This window comes from Monodelphis domestica, chromosome 1 (genome assembly GCF_027887165.1).
Source record: "Monodelphis domestica isolate mMonDom1 chromosome 1, mMonDom1.pri, whole genome shotgun sequence".
NCBI lineage: Eukaryota > Metazoa > Chordata > Mammalia > Didelphimorphia > Didelphidae > Monodelphis > Monodelphis domestica.
The window spans coordinates 208,366,278-208,385,958 of NC_077227.1; the positions used below are offsets into that span (position 1 = coordinate 208,366,278).

Sequence of the window (19,681 nt, forward strand, 5' to 3'; positions counted from 1 at the left end):
CTGACACTCATGGGCAAGGTAAACCACTGATGTCCCTAACTGTGACTCACTGAAGGAATCTTTCTCCTGAGCTGTGGGCTTAGACAAACTCTTTTCCTTGGAAGCTTTCACATTAATGAATCTCTCGATGCAATTACAGATATAAGGCATTTACTGGTCAGAAGCTGGGTATTTCCTAGAATGTAAATTCAATGACAGCTCTGTTCTTTGGACTTGTCCAAAATGGATGAGCCAAATCAGTGTGGGGAGAAAATACACAGGAACAGGATGATGTCTTTAGGAAATGATTCAAAGTTTTTGGCTTTGAACATAGTTTTTTTTTTTTTTTTAAACTATCAAATCATTCATTCAGTATCTTAACATTGTATAGTGTATCATTGGCAAAGGTTTTCAAGTTCACATGCCCAAACTGCAACTTCAAGCTGCCTGTGAACTCCCTGCATTACCCCAGAGAATGAACAGAGGAAGTCCTCACTTTGGGTGGGTGCAAAAAATGTCCATGGTTGGGCAACTGGGTAGCTCAGTGGATTGAGAGCCAGGCCTAGAGATGGGAGGTCCTGGGTTCCAATCTGGCCTCAGACACTTCCCAACTGTGTGACCCTGGGCAAGTCACTTAACCCCCATTGTCTAGCCCTTACTGCCTTTTTTGCCTTCTAAGACAGAAGGTAAGGCTTTAAAAAAATTGTCCGTGGGCTCTGGGAGGAGGGGTAATGGAGCAGCACCACCCCTGCCATGGGCTGGGCATGAGTGCCAATACTTTGTCAATGCTGATATAGTGCCTTCAGGTTTATAAAGTGTTTTATAGAGATTATCTCATTTGATTCTCACTGTAATCCTGTGGCATAGGAGTTGGAGGTATTGTGAACCAGAGCTGTGGTGAGGCAGCTCTGGGCTTGTGATTGAATCTGAACAAATCACTTCACCTATAACTGCCTGCCTTGGACAAATTTGAGATTATGTTTTTAAAACGGTAGCTGGGTTGCACTGTTGGGAGAGTTTCCTCTCTGGAATTTCTTCCACTGATGAAATCACAGATTTCAGGAAAAAACTGACATTTATATGGGCTTTATTTACACTCTCTGAAAAGCTGACAGGATGGTTAGTTACCATGGAAAGTGAAAGGTAAGAAGTCTACCGAAAGATGTAAGAGGGTCTTCCTCAAGCAAAAACAACCCCCAAGACAATACCGTTTAAAGGTTATTACATTAGGAAATACTCTTGGATGAAAAACATAAAGCCTAACTTCAAGCAGCTTACACTTTATGGGGGAAATAGAACAAATGTATATTTACAACACTGAGATTCAAGACCAGCAATGTGTTATAAGTAGAGAGTGGACCAGCCTTGGAGTTAGACTTGGTCAAGACCTGACTGACACACAGTGGGGTGTGACTGGATATTTCACTTACCCTCTTGGTACTCCAGGAAACTCTCTAAGACTGTTAAAAGTTTTGGAATAACTGCTGATCTGCATTAGAATAGGGAGTTTCAAGGCAGGGAATTCCCTAAACTAACAACACAAGTCCAGACATCCCTTTTCCCCTCTGCCAAAAAAATAGTAATGTGCAGACACTAACTTTTACCAATACTTCAAAGGATAAGCTTTGATAAGTATGTTTCTGTAGGCAGCACCTATACTTGGTTGGCTCGTTTATTTAAGTAAACTATAAACTCAAAAGTTTCCTTGCTAGGCATTGTAATCCAGTATTGAATCTCTTAGTAACATAGCCTGGATCCCCTAATTCTCTGATTAAAACCATAATATTAGGTAGATTTGGACTTTTTCAATCCTGTTTCCTTAAGTCCCGTTTCTGCTTTGGTATCTTCTCTGGACTAATGAACCTGCAGAGTGAAGAAGAAAAATAGAATGCTATATTGAAATATAATAACTATTGACACTTAGCTGATCTCTCTTCTGCTTTTATGTTATGGTTTTGGGGAAAAGAAGGTGAGTGAACCAGGGAATTTAACTGGGGCAGTGGATAGTGTTCTGGGCCTGTAGCCCAGAAAGCAAAGACTCATTTTCCTGCATTCAAATCTGGTCTCAGATACTAGCTAGCTGTGTGACCCTGGGTAAGTCACTTAGCCCTTTTTGGCTCAGCTTCCTCATCTGTAAAATGAGCTGGAGAAGGAAGGAAAACTACCCCAGTGTCTGCCAAGAAAACCTCAAATGAAGTCACAAAGAATCAGACACGACTGAAATGACTCAACAGCAAAATTCAGCTGGGCCTCACCCAGTTTCTTCTACCATGGAGCAGTAGGGGTTCAGGGATATGGGATCTATTAATAATAACATCATGTCCCACCTTAGGTGAAAATGGATAGTAAGAAGAAAAGCACATTTCAACTAGTACCTCTTCCTTCTCTAGAGCAAGCTATTGTCATATCAACTGACCAACTGCCATGGAACCTGCTAGATTCCCAACCCCCTCCCCTTCTTTGTTCCTCTTTGACCCTACAGCTACCAAATCTTCCTACTTCTCATTCATAGAATCCATTTTGTAGAGAACCATCAAGTCTCCAGCCTCCTACTTTGCACCCCTATCTAGGTTAAAGACAGAAGTTCATGATTCCTCCAGTGGAGGGCAACTCAATGAAAAAACTTCATGGAGGTGAGGGCCCCTCTGGGATGGATGATTACATGTTCCTAATTCAGTTATCTTTCTGAATAGGGTGGGTAAGGATCTTGATTGGGGATATTAGGGTGAATGTGGGAAGATTTAATTTGTAAAATTTTAAAATACTGAACTGGACATTTAGGGGGGTTTGAAGAGAAAGTTTATGGAAGTCCAGCTTTGATACTTCATGCTAGTATAAAAATAACCCAGGCTTTTCAAAGGTTACATCAGTTGGATGTAAACTCTTTTAGGTCTTGGCAAGTGGGTCTTCTCCAAAAACCAACTTAGTTGGCCTCCAGGGAACACATTTGAGGCAAAAAATCCAATAGGGAAGGGATGCAATCTGTATAGGTGGAGAGAGGAAATACCTACTACGAAGCCTATAAAGATCTTTCTATTTAATATTAGAGTAAGATGAGAAAAACCAGTTTGAACCCAATTTAGCACTTATACATTATTTCCTAGCATATGGCCCTATGCAAGTGCTATTGAGTAATTCAAAGGAAATAAAAGATTTGATTATTTGGTTAAGAAATATGCAATCTAGCCAGGGAGTATAAACATTCATCTGAAAATAATTCCAAATTATACAAGTCTCCATACTGTGTTGGAAACTATAGATAAGTTTTATAACAATTCAAAATATAGACACTTCAAGGCGTGGTTGATTTGACTTTTCTCAGAAGTCAATTTTGAGTTAGACATTAAAGAAAGTGTAAAATTTGAAATGGCAAAAAAAAAAAGAGAGGGGAAGAACTGTTAGGCAGGGGGAATAATATAAAGGGAGAGAAATGAGAAAAGTAAAAGTGGTATAGGGGCAGTTGGGTAGATCAGTGGATTGAGAGCCAGGCCCAGAGATGGGAGTTCCTGGGTTCAAATGTGGCCCCACATAGTTCCTAGCTATATGATCCTGGGCAAGTCACTTGACTCCCATTGCCTAGCCCCTACTACTCTTCTGCCTTAGAACCAATATACCATATTGATTCCAAGACAGAAGGTAAGGGTTTAAAAAAAAGTGGTATAGGAGTAAATGCCAGGCAAGGGGAATATCATCAGGGTGAAATAGAAGAATGAGAAAGGTAAAATAGTTTTGGTTGCATGCATACATAGATGATGCTTCTTTTCTAGAGACATTTATTCATCCAATTCGGCAAGTATTTATTAAATGCTCACTATGTGAAAGGCACTGGGGATCAAAATGAAAAACAGTCCCTCTCCATAAGTTTATGTTCCCTTTTTTAATAGACTACAGGATCCACAGAGAAGAAACTGGTATTCATAGATGGGAAATAGTTGACATTAGCTTCTAGCTCTTCTTAGACCAGGATTGGTTAGATAACTTGGTTCCTTCCTAGAATTGTAAAATTTGTTAACACTTTTAAACTATAAGGGAAAAAAACCCAAAACAAATATTTTTTTTGGGGGGGGATAATGAGAATGTATGCAAATTTGTGTCTTGTAGTGCCATATCTCTAACCATCTCAAAAATAAACTCATAGCTTTATTTATTAAGTCAGTGGTTTTCCTTACATTCAGTTTTACTAATTTCACCTTAATTTTTAGGATTTTCAATTTGGTCTGAGTTGGAAATTTAAAATTTGTTCTTTCTCTAGTTTTTTTTAAATTGTACTCCCAATTAATTGATCTGTTCTTTTCTTTCTCTATTAATATATGTATTTGGAGATATAAATTTTCCTCTAATTATTGCTTTTGCTTTATCTGATAGGTTTTGATATGTTGTCTCATTATTATCATTCTTTTTTAATAAAATTATTGTTTCTATGATTTGCTCTTTAACCCATTCATTTTTTAAGATTTAGTTTCCAATTAATTTTTACTCTGTGGTTCTATGATTCTTTGTTAAATATAATTTTATTGCATTATGTTCTGAAAAGGATACATTTAATATTGCTGTTTTTCTGCATTTAATTATAAAGTTTTTGTGTCCTAATATATGGTCAATTTTTATAAAGGTACCAAGTACCATTGAGAAAAAGGTATACTCCTTTCTATTCCTATTCAGTTCTTTCCAGACATCATATTTAGCTTTTCTAAGATTCTATTTATTTACTTTACTTCTTTCTTAATTATTTTATTATTAGATTGATCTAGTTCTGAGAGGGGAAGTTGAATCCTGCTCCCCTCACTATTATTGTTTTGCTATCTATTTCGACCTGTAATTCACATAGCTTTTCCTTAAAAAATTTGGATATTATAACACTTGGTGCATGTAGGTTTGGTATTGATAATGTTTCATTATCTATGGTACCTTTTAATAATATCATTTTCCTGTTTATCCCAATTAAATCTATTTTGTCTGAGATCATGATTGCTTATCCCTGCTTTTTTTTTGTACCAGCTGAAGCATAGTATATTCTACTCTACTTTTATTTTTATTCTATGTATGTCTCTCATTTTAAATATGTGTCTCATAAACAACATATTGTTGGGTTTTGTTTTTTGATAAACATTCTGCTATCCATTTCCATTTTATAGGAGAATTTATCCCACCCCCATTAAAGTTATAATTGTTGTGTATTTCCCTCCATTCTATTTTTTCTCATTGTTTTTCTCTTGCTCACTTTTATTTACCCTATGCCTCCTTAAGAAGTATAACTTTCTTCTACCATTTCCCTAATCAGCCTTCTAAGAGTCCCTCTTTTGTCCTCTTCATTTGCTCTCCTATTTCTTAGTATGAACTCCCTTTTAAGAATCTATTATCTTATCCCTTTGCCCTCTTTTCTCTTAATCTACACACCCTTCTGAGTCTTCCCTTATCCTATACCCTCACACTCATTTCTCTATAAGTTAAGACTTTTATCCTTCTAGATATATGTATTGTTCCCTCTTTAACCCAAATCCAATGAGAATAGGATTCTAGCACTACTAGTTGTACACTCCCTCCTTCCCTTCACTATAATGGTTCTTCCATTCACAACTTTCTTGTATGAGATAATTGTTCCATTTTACCTTTTCCTACTCTTTAATTTTATTTGTTTGGTTCATTGCCTTTTATTCAACTCAACCTTAAGCCTTTTATCTACATATGTTCTTTCAAACTACTGAAGTAGTAATATCATTCTTAAGGGTTATGATGTTTTCCTATAAGAGAAGCAAATAGTTTGACCATATTGAATCCCATATAATTGGTCTAATATTTATTATCTTATGTTTCTTCTGATCCTTTTAGATAAAATTTTCTACTTAGTTCTGGTCTTTTCCTTAAAAATAGCTAAATGTCCTTTAGCTCATTGAATATCTATTTTTCCTACTTGCATAATTATACTTAGTTTTGCTGGATAGGTTATTCTTTGCTCTTTGAAATATTATATTTTTTGCCCTTCATTCTTTCAATATTGAGGCTGCTAAGCTTTGTGTTATCTTGATTGTAGCTTCACAGTATTTAAATTGACTTTTTTTCTGGTTGCTTGTAGTTTTTTCCCCTAAACCTGAAAGTTACAGAACTTGGCAATAATGCTCCCCAGAGTTTTCATTTTCCTTAATAATTTCTTGAAGTATAGTTTCTAAACTTTTTTATCATAACTTTTTGGTAGTCCAACAATTTTTAAATTGTCTCTCCTCAATCCATTTTCCAGGTCAGTTGTTTTTGTAACAAGATGTTTCATATTCTCTTCTATTTTTTTATTCTTTTTTTTTTCCTTCAACTTCTCTCCCTTGGTTTCTTAAAGTGTTTTTTGAAGCTCTTCCAAAAAATCCTTTTGGGCTTGTGACCATTTTATATTTTTCTATGACATTTTAGAAGTAGAAGTTTTAACTGTCTTCTGAATTTGAATTCTGGTCTTCTCTTTCCCCATAGTAGCTAGCTATGGGTGGGTCCATACAAATCTTTCCAGGATTTTCTGAAAATGCCCTTTTCATTATTTCTTATGATATAATACTATTTTATTGGATTCCTGTTATATTTTGCTCATTCTCCAATTTTTTTTCTCAAAAATTCACTGTTTTTATTTTAACCCCCACTTCTAATACTCTGAAGTTGAATTAGTTTTGTGCCTATTCCTTTCCGAGATTTATACTTCCTCTCAACAACTTATCTCTGCTTGTTTCTCTTTTGAGTTTGATTTTTACACCAAAATCTGTGTTTAATCCTCCTTTGCCCATTTCAGATAACAGCGACAGTGTTTCTGGTTGTATTATTGGAAGCTCTCTATTTAGGCTATGACATTCCTAGGGGCAGCCCATACAGAAACTTAAAGGGAAACAAGTGATAACTCTTCCAAATTAAAAATTAATCCCAAGAATCTCGAGAAATTTGACTTTGGTGATTCTCTGATGCCTGAATAATGGAAAGATCAATTAAGGCAGAATGTGAGCAGGAGGACAGGAACATTTTTATTGCAAGAATGGGATGTAGGATAACAAAACAATTCATAGAATCCAGGTTATAGACTTCCAGCTGTTTTGGAAATGATCCAGAAAGATTCTTGTACTTGTGATGGAAGACCTCAGAAACCAAATGAAAGAACTGTTAGTCAGTGGTATCATCATAGAATTCATTGATGGTGGCACAAAAAAAGAAAGACAAATGTATGTAGACAACCAGATTTCTACAAACGGAATTAACTTGGGCTGGTATACCATAACAAGATTTAAGAATGCCCTGGATTGTCTGTTAGTCAGCCTATGGTTTTTAGGATTGGATTTATGTAGCAAATAATGACTGATTCTTATGGCAGAAGAGACAGCTTTAATCTGCACAAATGTATTTTACCAGCTTGAGTACATGTTTCAAGGCATTTCAAGGGTACCTGACATTTTAAAATATCTAATGGAGAAATCAATTTTGAGACATGAATTACGTAGAAGCATTAATGTTCCCAATTAATGCCTTGTACCAGCTATCACATTTTCAAATACCTCTGCAGTTTTGGGTTACCTGCCTTTATAACTCTATACTTACAGATTCCCCTTTTTAGAAGACTGGGTTAAGAAAAAGGCACAGGGACAAAGCTAAGCCCAATGAAACAAGGTCTTTTACTGTCCTATCTATCCTGTTGAATTAAAAAGTTTTGGATTTCACCATTAAATTCCTATTTCTTATCCTTATGGACCCAACCTGAACAAATCTAATACTTAAAAAAATTGTTTAAATAGAAATATTAAACATCAATTCAAATAATTATACTTATTTATTGACTATATTTTAATTAATTAATTTAAATTCAAAGTGTTATGAGACTCCATTATAACTGTCTTTCTTTCATTCACTTTTCTTCACATGCATATAATCCCTTTTCATATAATACTGTCAAATATAAAGACAGTTATCATATCTCCTTCCAAGTCTTCTCTTTTCCTACCAAAATAAATAGTATGGTTTTGTACTTTTTTGCTCTTATTCTTCTATCTTCTCCCTATCCTGGTTACTCTCTTCTAGATATACTTTAGCTTACCAGTGTTCTTCCTAAAAACATAACCTGGAGGGGCGGCTAGATAGTTCAGTTGTTAGAGAGCCAGCATGAAGAGGAGATGTCCTGGGTTCAGATTTGACCTCAGACACATTCTAGCTGTGTGGCCCTGTGTCACTTAAGCCCAATTACCTAGTCCTTGCCATTCTTCTGCCTTAGAATCTATACTTAGTATCAAATCTAAGATAGAAAGTAAGGGTTTCAATAAGAAAAAAAAACACAACCTGAAACTGAACACAGTACTCCTGATTTAGTATGATCACCTGGAGCAGTGGCATAATCCTTTGAAGCTATTCTTGTTCCCAAATAACTAAAAGATAAAATCAAACTACTCTTTTAATTGTCCTTAGCATTTATTGCCAATCTCAGTTTCTAACATTCTCTTAGAACCTTATTGTGTTACTTTTGTATTCATCATATTACCTGCCAATGCTTCTATTATCTATGTCTTTCAAATCAATATTGTGTAAGGGCTGGACAGTAGGGGTTAAATAACGTACCCAGGATCATACAACTAGGAAGTGTGTGGGGTCAGATTTGAGCCCAGAATCTCCCATCTTTAGGCATGGCTCTCAATCCACAGAATCAATTTATGTCTTTTAATGAAAATTCTTAGTTGATCTTGTTCATATTAGTCTTTTTAAGCAATTCTCCGTTTTCATCTTCATTAGATGACCTTTGGGTCTTCAGAATTTCATTCTTGAGAACATTCTATCCCTTAAAAAAGTTTTGTTACAGCTTTTCATTTTTTTAAACATTATAATCATGTTTCAATATACCTCTCCTCTTAGTTCCCTCCCTTGTAAAAAAAAAATAGAAAGTTGATTTACTGAGATTGTTTCTGACAAAGGCAACAGTCTTTACCTATAGTACTTGCTTCTTGCTACCAAGAAGAGGGAGGTGTTTCATCAGCTCTGCCTCTAAACCAATATTAGTCATTACACTGAATCTGAGTTCAGTTGCTTTTAAATATTTTCATTTACATGATCATAAACCTTGTGTGCTATATAAGCTCTTCTCTGCTCGCTTTTTAAAAAATCAGTTCATACATGTTTTCCCAAGCTTCTTTGGATTTCTCTTATTCCTAATGTCTTAAGGCATAATATTATATGGGCAGTGTTGTGTAATGGGTAGAGAGCTGTCCTTGAAGCTCTGAGGAAGACTTCTATTCAAGTCTCACTTCTGATATTTACTGGCTCTGTGACCCTAGGCAAATCACTTAACTTCTTGTTTTTTTTCTGTAACTCCCTATGACTTGCACTAGTAAAGGGAATTTCTATTTTGAGTTCCCTAAACCACTGAAAACACAGGTCCCATTTACATCCCTGTAATACAACCTATGACTGATTCAGTCATTCACTAATCAATATGCATCTTCTTTGCTTCTAGTTTTCTGCTGTCACAAAAAGTACTGCTATTAATATTGTGGTATGTATAAGATCTTTCTTTCAGTCTTTGACTTCCTTGGAGTACATGGCTCAATAAGGAAAGCTTAAGGTTAGTATCTTTTCTTGTATAATTTAAAATTGTTTAAAAGAATAATTTGACGAATTCACTTTTCTCAAGTGTATTGATGTTTGTCTTCCTATAACCCATTTAATACAGTTTTTGTCTTTGATCATTTCTTCCAATTTGATGAACATGAGGTGAAATTAAGAGCAATTTTTATTTGCATTTCTCTTATTATTTATAGCATATGATTATTTATAGTCACTTCTTTTGAAAATCATTCCTATTTTTTGACCACTTATTTAGGAGGAAATGAATTATTCTTAGGCTTCTGCTTTTATGCCTATTCTCTGTAAATCTCAGATAACAGAATTCCATCCCTCTTGAGTCAACTACCACAGCTGAACTTTAGATTATGAGATCTTAACTATTCTTCCTCTGAAATTTTTGAAAGCCATTCTCCTCAAATCCTGGGTCTTGAACACTACACTCCATTTCCTGTCTCAGTGCCTTTGTACTTGCTGTCCCCCATGGCTGCAATGTTATATTCCCCTCTGCTGCTCGACTTCTATAAAGATTCAGTTCAAATCTCACTTATTCCAGGAGTCATTTTCTAGTCCTCCCAACTGTTAATGCCTTCTACTTTTAGAATCTCTTCTGGACTACCTTCTTCATTGTGAATTATCAGTCCATTTATGGAATGATTAATTGATTTACTGTGACCTAAATAAGGGAAAAAGTCTCCTCCTGGGAGGGGACATGAAGTTCAGAGGCCCACTCTTGCTTTCTTCCAACTAGCTCATTCCACCATGTTTTTTCATAGATAGGTATATAAGCAATATATGGTCTCATTCTTACTGCCAATTTATAACTAAATGAATGAGACTAATAGGGGATCCCTTGTGGTAAAGGGAGGCAAGCACATCTAGTTTTTTGGATATGTGACAGGAAAGACCATGAGAGTAGCAAGCAGGAAGTTATACTTCAATTGCATTTTAATAAGATACAGTAGTGAATGTCATAGGAGTACAGAGACAGATAGAATGGTATGATAGGAATGGGGTGGTGGAGGGAGGGAGATAGAGGTGGGAAAGAGAATGGGAAGATAGAGGGTCATAGTCAACTGATTTCAGATCACAGTTAAGAGCTCAGGCAGCATCTTAGTAGGTGGAAGGATGCTGGGGATGAGGACAGGTGGGGGATGAAGGGCAGGAGCCACTACCTTATTTTTATAGGGTTTTGGCAGAGGGGTGGGACAACAGACTAACACATATCTGTGTCACCTTAGGCTTAGTTCATTAACATATTTAAATATTCTCAGGGTTATCAGCAACACCTTTAGTTCACTAGCATAAATTTTATTGGTGTTCTGCTGGTTTTACTGAGCATGTCTGGAGTTTATCTGAAGCTCACAGACTGAGGTCAGTTAGTAGGACTGAGGCTCTGTTACATTAAGGCAGGGGTCCCCAAATTTTTTACACAGGGAGCCATTTCACTGTCCCTCAGACTGTTGGAGGGTAGGACTATAAAAAACAAACAAACTATGAACAAATCCCTATGTACACTGCACATATTTTAAAGTAAACAATATTTAAAATAATGAACAAGTAAATTTAAATCAACAAGCTCACCATGGGAACTATGGGCCTGCTTTTGGCTGATAAGATGGTCAATGTCCAGTTCCATATTTGTCACTGCTAGCCATAACAAGTGATATAAGTGTGCATCTGTAGCAGTCCAGCCCATAGGTATTATGGAGAGACAAGGATTGTGAGTGAGCACATGGCCATCCTGTGCATGGCAATGAGCTCTATTCCCAGCGTGGCTTAAGTTAGGGCGAGAAACCTTGCTTCCTCCTGTGTCACTCACCTGAGGATAATAACCCCACCTTCACCTTGTCATAAATTGCAATTATCCAATGGCAATACACTAGGTAACTCATCCATATGTATTGAGGCATCATGTAACTGATCAATATGTATTGAGCTCATTTGTATATCAAAGAGAATAAAGGGGACGAGACACAGCCAGCTCCGCCCACTTGGAGGACGTGGAAGTTTTGCAATGGAGCAACTTCTCCCCTTTCTCTCTCCTCTCTATCTTTCTCCCTGAGGCCTGGCCCTTCGGTCAGGCCTTCCTGTTTCTCCCTCTTTTCCAATGCTAATACCTAGCGTTATCTACCTCCTTTAGTTTCTGATCTCCTTTCCTTCTGAGCTAGCATTATCCTCTGACCAGTGCAGTGTTAAATTGAGATCATTGGATGGGAATAGCCTGAATAGTAACGTCCAGTGGTCGGAGCAGGCTGTGGCTCCCGAAAATCAATAATTGATTACTGACTCGATTATTTACATCTCTAAAGCCGGCTCCTTCACGCCCTTCACAGGATCCAAAACTTCTATCCTGTTTCTATCTTCTCTCCTTGAAACCTCTTGCGGGCCGGGAGGTTTTAGCATCAATTAGTCTAGACCTGGTTGGAGATTTCAGATGTTTCATTCTAGAAAAAGTCTGTTCACATACATAAGTGCTGCCAAAGATGGTTCCCATTTTGAGTGCATGGTTCCTGAGATTAGGATATGTCTCAGAGAGGAGAGATGCATAGAAATTAGGCAAGCTGCTTGACTTGGATGAGTTTTTCAGAGAGTCACAATTCTGCAGTTCAGCCAATTCCATTTGGTAAATTGTATCCACATTTTCAATGTCAATAGAAAATGGGTTACGGAAAAGCTGTGTGTCTTGTTCATGGAGATGAAGCTCTTAAAATCTGAATTGGAACTCCTTTTGCAACTTTTCCAGTGAATCCATACATGTTTCTTTTGGGAATGCAATCAAAGGTTTTTCTGCTCACAGATTTTGAGGTAAGGGGAGATGGCAGAAATTTTCCTCCTTCACTTGTTTGATAAAGAGGTCTAATTTTACTTTAAATGCTTTCACATGTGATTGCATTTCACAGATGAGCTTCCTTTTCCCTTGAAGTTGCACATTGAAACTGCTGAGTAGCTCTGTTACATTTGTCAGAAAGGTGAGGTGCCACTTCCATTCTGCATCATTGATCTCTGGTACTTCTTTGTTTTTTGAAAGCAGTAAAGCTGTAATCTGTGGAAGTAAGTCATAGAAATGTCTCAAAACTCTCCCTTGACTCAGTCAACAGACTTCTGTGTGGTACAGAACATCTTCAGAGGCAACATTTAGCTCAGACAGAAATTCCTGAAATTGTCAGTGGTTTAGTGCATTAGCTCTAATGAAGTTAACACAAGATACCACAATTTTCATAACAGAGTCCCACTTCAGTGATTTACTACATAGCAGCGCTTTTTGGTGGATGAGGCAGTATATGGCTATTGGATGAGAATGGTTATGTTTGTCCATCTCTTGGTTAATGTGAGCAATTACTCCTTTCTTAGACCCAACCATGCTAGGAGCACCATCAGTTGTCACACTGGCTAGTTTAGCCCAGTCCAGCTCCAAATCCTTCACAGTTTGGGAAACCTTTTCATAGATATCTTCTCCTGTAGTTGTTCCTTTGATGCTTTGCAGTGCAGCAAGCTCTTCTGTGACTTTGAAATTGTCATTTGTCCCATGAATAAAAATTAGAAGTTGTGCAGAATCATGAACATCATTGCTTTCATTGAGTGCCAAGGAAAAATAGGAAAGTTTTCTTGCAGAGTTTTGCAAATGCTGATGCAAATTGTCTCCCATTTCTTCAATCCTTTGTGTAATTGTAGATCCTGAAAGACTAACTGTACTAAATAAGTCTGCCTTTTCTAGACACATCTCTTTGGCAACAGAAAGAAGGGCACTCTTTAAAAAATTCTCCCTCCATGAATGGTCTTCCAGCACATGCTATTAGGTTGGCAACTTGAAAACTTGCTCACAGTGATGAAATATTTAGCTGCTTCTGCTTCACAAAACTATTTTGCTGAGTTGTCAATGTATTTTTCAATTTTAAGATTTTATCTTTTCTCACATCTCTGACCAAATGATCATATTTATCTTTATGTTGATTTTGACAGTATTGACTCAAATTGCATTCTTTGAACACAGACACTATAGTGTCTGGCATATCAAACACAAAGCTCTTTCCTTGTACTGTATGAAAAAGTAATCATAAGTCTACTGTTCTTTGACTATCCTACACTCTAAGTCAATTTTTCTCTTTCTTGATGGCATTGTTTCCTAGGGATTCCAAATTGCTATTTTATATATATATATATATATATATATATATATATATATATATATATATATATATATATATATATAATATGCCTCTGTGTGGGCAAAATTATTGTTGGTATATTGTATATATATATCAACAATAATTTTGCCCACAGAGAGGCATACAGACTGCATTGCCCATTAATGTAGTCTGATCTGTGTCCATCAATGCAGCCTTCCCAGTCCACATCATTTCAGCCTCACCAATGGAACTCCACTTTTACTTTAGGCTCACACTGCTGCAATGTGGGAACTGGCACGATTACAGAGTTGGTTCCTCCACCAGCTTTCCAGTTCACACTACCCTATGCGAACCGCACTGCAATCTGTGGACTCACACAGGAATCTAATCGCATGGATCAGATTCCATGGCAGGAAAAAAGAAGGCATGACACTAGTGTGTGTCCTCTTGTATTTATGGATCTGTAATTATAGAGTGTAATATGAAAAACACATGCCTCACTTCCCCTACATAGTACAATGGCAATCATACTCCCCCAGATGCACAACATGATGGCCCCTAGTGCATCTGGGGGAGTGTGGGGGGCCATTGTTTCCTCCAAAATAAGACTGTCTTATATTAATTTGATCCACCAAAAACAGGGAGTGCCTTATAAAACACCCAGTGGCAGTGGTGGGCTTCTCACAGTAGAGGCCCACCGCCGATGTCACAGGCCAGATCATCGCTATCCGATGCCTGTATACAGTAGTGGAGGCGATGCTGGGCCTGTGACACTGTATACCGCTGTCTGGGATAGAGATGGATGGACCTGTCACATCTTGCACAGGCCCATCATCACCACCACTATATCAGGCAGCAGTATACACAGTGCAGAATTCCCTCCCCCAGATCACTGCTCACCATGCTGACGTCTTCCATTGTGCAGCCACATAATCCTTTGTTTGGCACCTTGTTCAGAAAAAGTCGCCAAGCAAAGGATTATGTCACCAGAAGTAGTACTGTACGTGAGCAATGCCACATAGAGTACTCCAGGAGCACAGAATGCGGTCCTCTCACTGAAAGAGGTGCCCCTTCCGGAAGTGTGGTGGGGGCCAGATAAATGGCCTCAGGGGCCACATGTGACCTGAAGGCCATAGTTTGGGGACCCCCACATTAAGGCTTAGCAGGCTTCCTCTAATTTAACAGATAGTCTCAGGATGTAGCCTTCGTTAATTTATGACACAGTTGTCAGGTGTTCCCGTTTTCAAGTAACTGTTATGTTCCCTTAATTTTTAGGACAGTTTGTCAGTGACTTCTACTGTTAACTTATAAAGGTAGTTATAAACTTGTATATTAGTTGGGAGAGGGGATTAGCAGGGGAACCAGAACAAGTCATAATTTGAATACCCACTGGCTCTCCCCTACTTAGGGAATATTCTTTCTCATTTACACATCTTAACATCTCTGTGGCTTTTGCAGAATTTTCCCTCTCCCTTCAACTGTTGGAGTTTTCCTTTCTACAGTTACTTTACATCAATTCTGAATGTATTCTGTATGTAACTATTTATACACATGCTGTCCTGCCCCCCCCCCCCCATTAGAATGTAAGCTCCTTGAGAAGGGAAGCTATTTTTGCCTTTCTATATATTCCCAGCATTTACTTACCACTATAGCACTTATTATAGTGCCTGGTATAGGGTAAGCACCTAAGTTTGTTGACTTATTATGCCAGAGTATGTAAGGAAGTTTTTTCTTCCTTATCTATCACTTCTAAGGTCTTTTGGAATGCTAATAGTCTTAGCATTCTCTGAAAAGTTTACAAAGAAAGTCTATTATTGAAGAAGGTACCCTATTCTTTCCTGTCATGAAAATGTCATTTGCACCTTATCTTAGGTCTAGGTCTATATCAGGTTACTCCAGTGATTCAGGGTCAGGACTGGAAGACAATGAAACAACCATATTCCATAAAACGGTACAGAAATGACTTTAATTATAATAAAAGATTTAAAAGGATACTTCTTATTAAGAAAAAAAGAAAGATCCTTTTCATCTCTACCTCAGTATTTACTATGGCAGCAACACTGGATTATAAAGTCATTCTTAGATGACAGTGAAAATGGTATTATTAAGCCTCTGGTATAGCAGCACTCCATATGCTCCAGGTGAATGAATATATAAAACAAGTTATCTTTTTCTTATTGAGATGAATATTTTTCAGCCAATCTGAAAGAAAAACAAAGAGGCAAAGCTCCAAGCCAATAACTGAGAGACTGGTGTCTCTCAGCAAAGCTGGGTCATTAGATTTCCTCCCACCTAAAAGAATTGAATGAGGGTTTTTCTCTTGCTTCTATACGCTAAACTTACATCACAAAATACCTCTCATTATTGCTTCAAAATATATCTTCTTTCCAGAGATCAGATATCTCTTCTCTCAAGTCCAGATATCTATTCTATCTATGGATGGTGCTCTAGCTTCTTAAGGAGATACCTCATTTTCTTGATTGGTCAGGAGAGGTATGAGGTCACTACTATTCCTCCCAATGTGCCCTTAATATAGTAATGACCCATGGTCAACAGGCCAGCACATTTCCAAGATCTCCCTTCCCCCTCTCTCATCCCCCATCTACAGGTCATGCTTTATATGGCTGATAGGCTTTCTGCTTAGATTTACTGAATTAATTTAAACCTTTCCCTTAAAAAATGTAATTACTGGAATTCTATTACTCTTAATTTAATTCTGTTAGCCGCTAATCAATCATTGTCCCAGATTGATCACTTCCTTTGGCTACATACTGATTGATTCTATCAATTGGGGTCTTATTTAAAGGGGTCACGAATTCTCGTTCTCTTCAATATGACCAACAAGATGGAAAACTAGACATTTTCTCTGATGCCCATGACCTCTTAAACCTTTCCAAAATAGGAGTTATAAGGGAGAGATAAAGCAATTTGAACTGTTAACTGTTTCTTCTTTCTAGGAAACCAAGAATGTAATTGAGGTAACAATTAAATGAACTAATAGAATCATCTCCCTTTTCAGCATACTTAACAATTGCATGGTCATCCAACTACTATTTAACCATCTCTAGTATTCTTTTTATTATGGCAACTCACTTCATGTTTGGACAGATCTAATTGTTTGGGGATGACTGAAGGTCATGCTTGATAACAGTTCATATGGGGAAAAGGTTTAGGTGTTTTAGTTTATTTTCTTCTAATTGAGGCAAGTGTAATGTAACTGTCCCTCGAAAAGCCACCACAGTCTTCAGCTGTATTGATGATAGTAGATGAATAAAAGTAGTTACAGTCTTACTTTAGTCTCCTAGTTGGAACACACAAACTGAAGTGCATCTAGAGGGGAGCACCTAGAGAGAAGAGAGGACTAAAAACCCTGCTATATGAGAAATGGTTGAGATAACTATAGATGGTTAGCCTATAGAAGAGAGGATTTAATGGTGGAAGAGAGAGGATCAAGACAAATGTCCTTCACATATCTTAAGATCTGTCATGGGAAGGTGGAGATTAGATTCTCTTCTACATAAGTCAAGAGGGTAGAATTAAGATTAATGGGTAGAATTTAGAGAAAGATAGATTTTGTATCAATATAAAAATCCCCAAAATTTTCTCAGGCTTTTATTTGTCTCTTTCTCTTTTATCTAGACTCTGTGTACCTATAAGAATTCCTTCTCAGGGAAATGCTATAGCAGTTAAGTATCCTGTCAGGTGATCTTATTCTTCTTCAATTGAGTTTTAAGTTGTTGGACTTGCCCCAATTAAGTTTGTACCTTCAGTCATTGCTTCGCCACAATTTTCAATCTTTATATAATAATAGTTGTTATTGTAGCAATAGCTATCATTTACATAACATTCTAAGGTTTACCAAGTGCTTTACAAATATTGTTTCATTTGATTTGATCTTTGAAACAACCCAGGGAGTAGGTGACATTATACAGATGATGAAACAGATAGAAACTGAGACAGTTAAATGATTCAATAATTTCTACTGCCTAAAAATATGTATAGATCTTAGGATCGCAGATATAGAGTTAGAAGGGGCCTTTGAGGCTTTTATCCTACTATTCTCTCAAGCTATTATCCTATATAATTTCTCTCTTTCATAGCCAGTACTAAAAAAGAAGCTACATTCATTGTTTCACTTCGTATTTGATTCTCAGCCTCTTGCATTCTGGCTTCTTTCTTAGTGTTCTACTGAAATGGTTCTCTGCAAGGTCATTAATGATCTCTTTGTGCCTATTGGCCTTTTCTAAATATTATTTTTCTTGACTTTTCTGTAGCATGTGACACTGTGGACCACCTTCTTTTGGGTATTCTTTTTTCCGTAGGTTTCTGAGACACTGCCTTGTCACAGTTCTTTGATCTATCTAATTATTCTCAAATCTTCTTTGCATTATCATCATCTTAAAATGATCTTACGTGATAAGATACTATATATCAGGACTCTCCTTCCCTTACTACATAGTGTAAACTGGGTTTTTTCCCCCTAAAAGGTAATAAAGCCATCCCAGGACTTGATTGGTTTAGGGGGCTAAGGCTCATGCTGCATCGCCCTTGATGTACCTTCCTGACAGTTTCTGGCTATATTGATGGTGACTCTCTAATCATCTAAGACCTTTAAAGGGTATTGTGGGCATGATCTGAAGAATCAGAAAAGGATATTGAAAACAAGTAATCAGAGAGGTAGGAGGAAGACTAGGAGAGAAAGGTGTCATGAAAACCCAGGTAAGAGAGAGTGATCAACAGAGTCAAATTGCAGAGAGGTCAGAAGGGATGAAAATTAAGAAAAAAACATTACATTTGTCAAGTTAAGAAATTAATAGAGACTTTGGAGAGAAAATTTCAGCAGAATTATGAGTTTAGAAGGCAGACTATAGAGAATTTAGAACTGAGTGAGCGAGGAGGAAGTAGAGGCAAAGGAATTTAGCTGAGAAAATTAGAAATATAAGGTGCTAACTAGCTGGGATGGGAGAATCAAATAAGGGTGTTTGGCTTTTTTTGCTTGTTTGTTTTATAGACCTAGTTGTGTTTATAGGAAACAGGGAAGGAGCCAATAGATGGGAGGTATTGAATAGTAGAGAGTGATTAGGGATGATAGAGAGGGCAATCTATTAATGAAGATGGGATGGGATTAAGGATTTATGTTGAAAAGTTTGGCTTGGGTGATAAAGATAGTGGAGGAAAATAGAAGATGGGGCAAGAGGAGGAGGGAAAATGTAGAGAAGGGAAGGAGCTCTTATTGAATGGCTTTTAATTTTTCAATATAATATGGACATGAGGTAAAGTTCTCAGTTTGAGAGGATGGTGGGAAGGGGGTCCTCTTAGAGGCTTGAGGAGGGATGAAGGATTCTGAAATAGCTGTTGTGATGATGAGTGGGAGGGTTTAAGATTAGCCTTGGAAACGGCTTGGATAAGATTATGAAACAAATCATTAGATCCAGAGAATAGTTTCATGATTTTCTCTAGTTCTATTCAGTAGCATGTAAACAGGAATAAAGGTCGTAGATGATGGGAGTAATCCAAGGTTGAGGATTGGCAGGGTATGATCAGTGACAGGACATCTTGGCAATTTCATTTCTTCCCATAGGTAAAATTATCGTTTCTGTGCTGACCTAGATCTACATTTCCTTTCTTCATCTTTCTTCTGAGCTTTAGTTCCCTATCTTCACTTGCCTGCTAGACAACTCTATTTAAGTGTCTCATAGGCATTCCAAATTCAACATGTCTGCAATGGAACTCAGTATCTTTCCCCTTAAATTCATCCCCAATCCTAACTTCCTTGTCTCTGGTAGGGTCCTTCATTCTTCTATTCACTATGGTTTGCAACCTAGAAATGATCTTTGACTTCACTATCACTCATTATCCTACCTTTTACCCCCTACATCCAATCAGTTGCCAAGTCTTGTTGATTCTACTATTACAATATCTTTCACATCTATCCTCAGCACTCACATGACAAGCACCCTAGTTTATGCCTTTATCACTTCTTGCCTAGACTTGCAATATTCTCTTAA

At 37.2% G+C, this 19,681-nt stretch overlaps 2 protein-coding genes across 4 annotated transcripts in view; one reads left to right on the forward strand and one right to left on the reverse strand.

Moving 5' to 3' along the window:
* PATL2 (PAT1 homolog 2) overlaps nucleotides 1-19,681 on the reverse strand; it is a 105,182-nt gene that overhangs the window by 46,554 nt on the left and 38,947 nt on the right. The window lies entirely within an intron of this gene.
* The window catches only part of TRIM69 (tripartite motif containing 69), a 48,966-nt gene continuing 29,320 nt past the window's right edge, over nucleotides 36-19,681 (forward strand). For all 3 annotated transcript variants that reach the window (XM_016428424.2, XM_001366791.4, XM_007472469.3), the window contains exon 1: nucleotides 36-2,612. Coding sequence is in view for 2 of the 3 variants with exons in the window: in XM_001366791.4 (XP_001366828.2) it covers nucleotides 2,607-2,612 (6 nt within the window). In the remaining variant the exon portion in view is untranslated. The remainder of the gene's footprint in view (nucleotides 2,613-19,681) is intronic.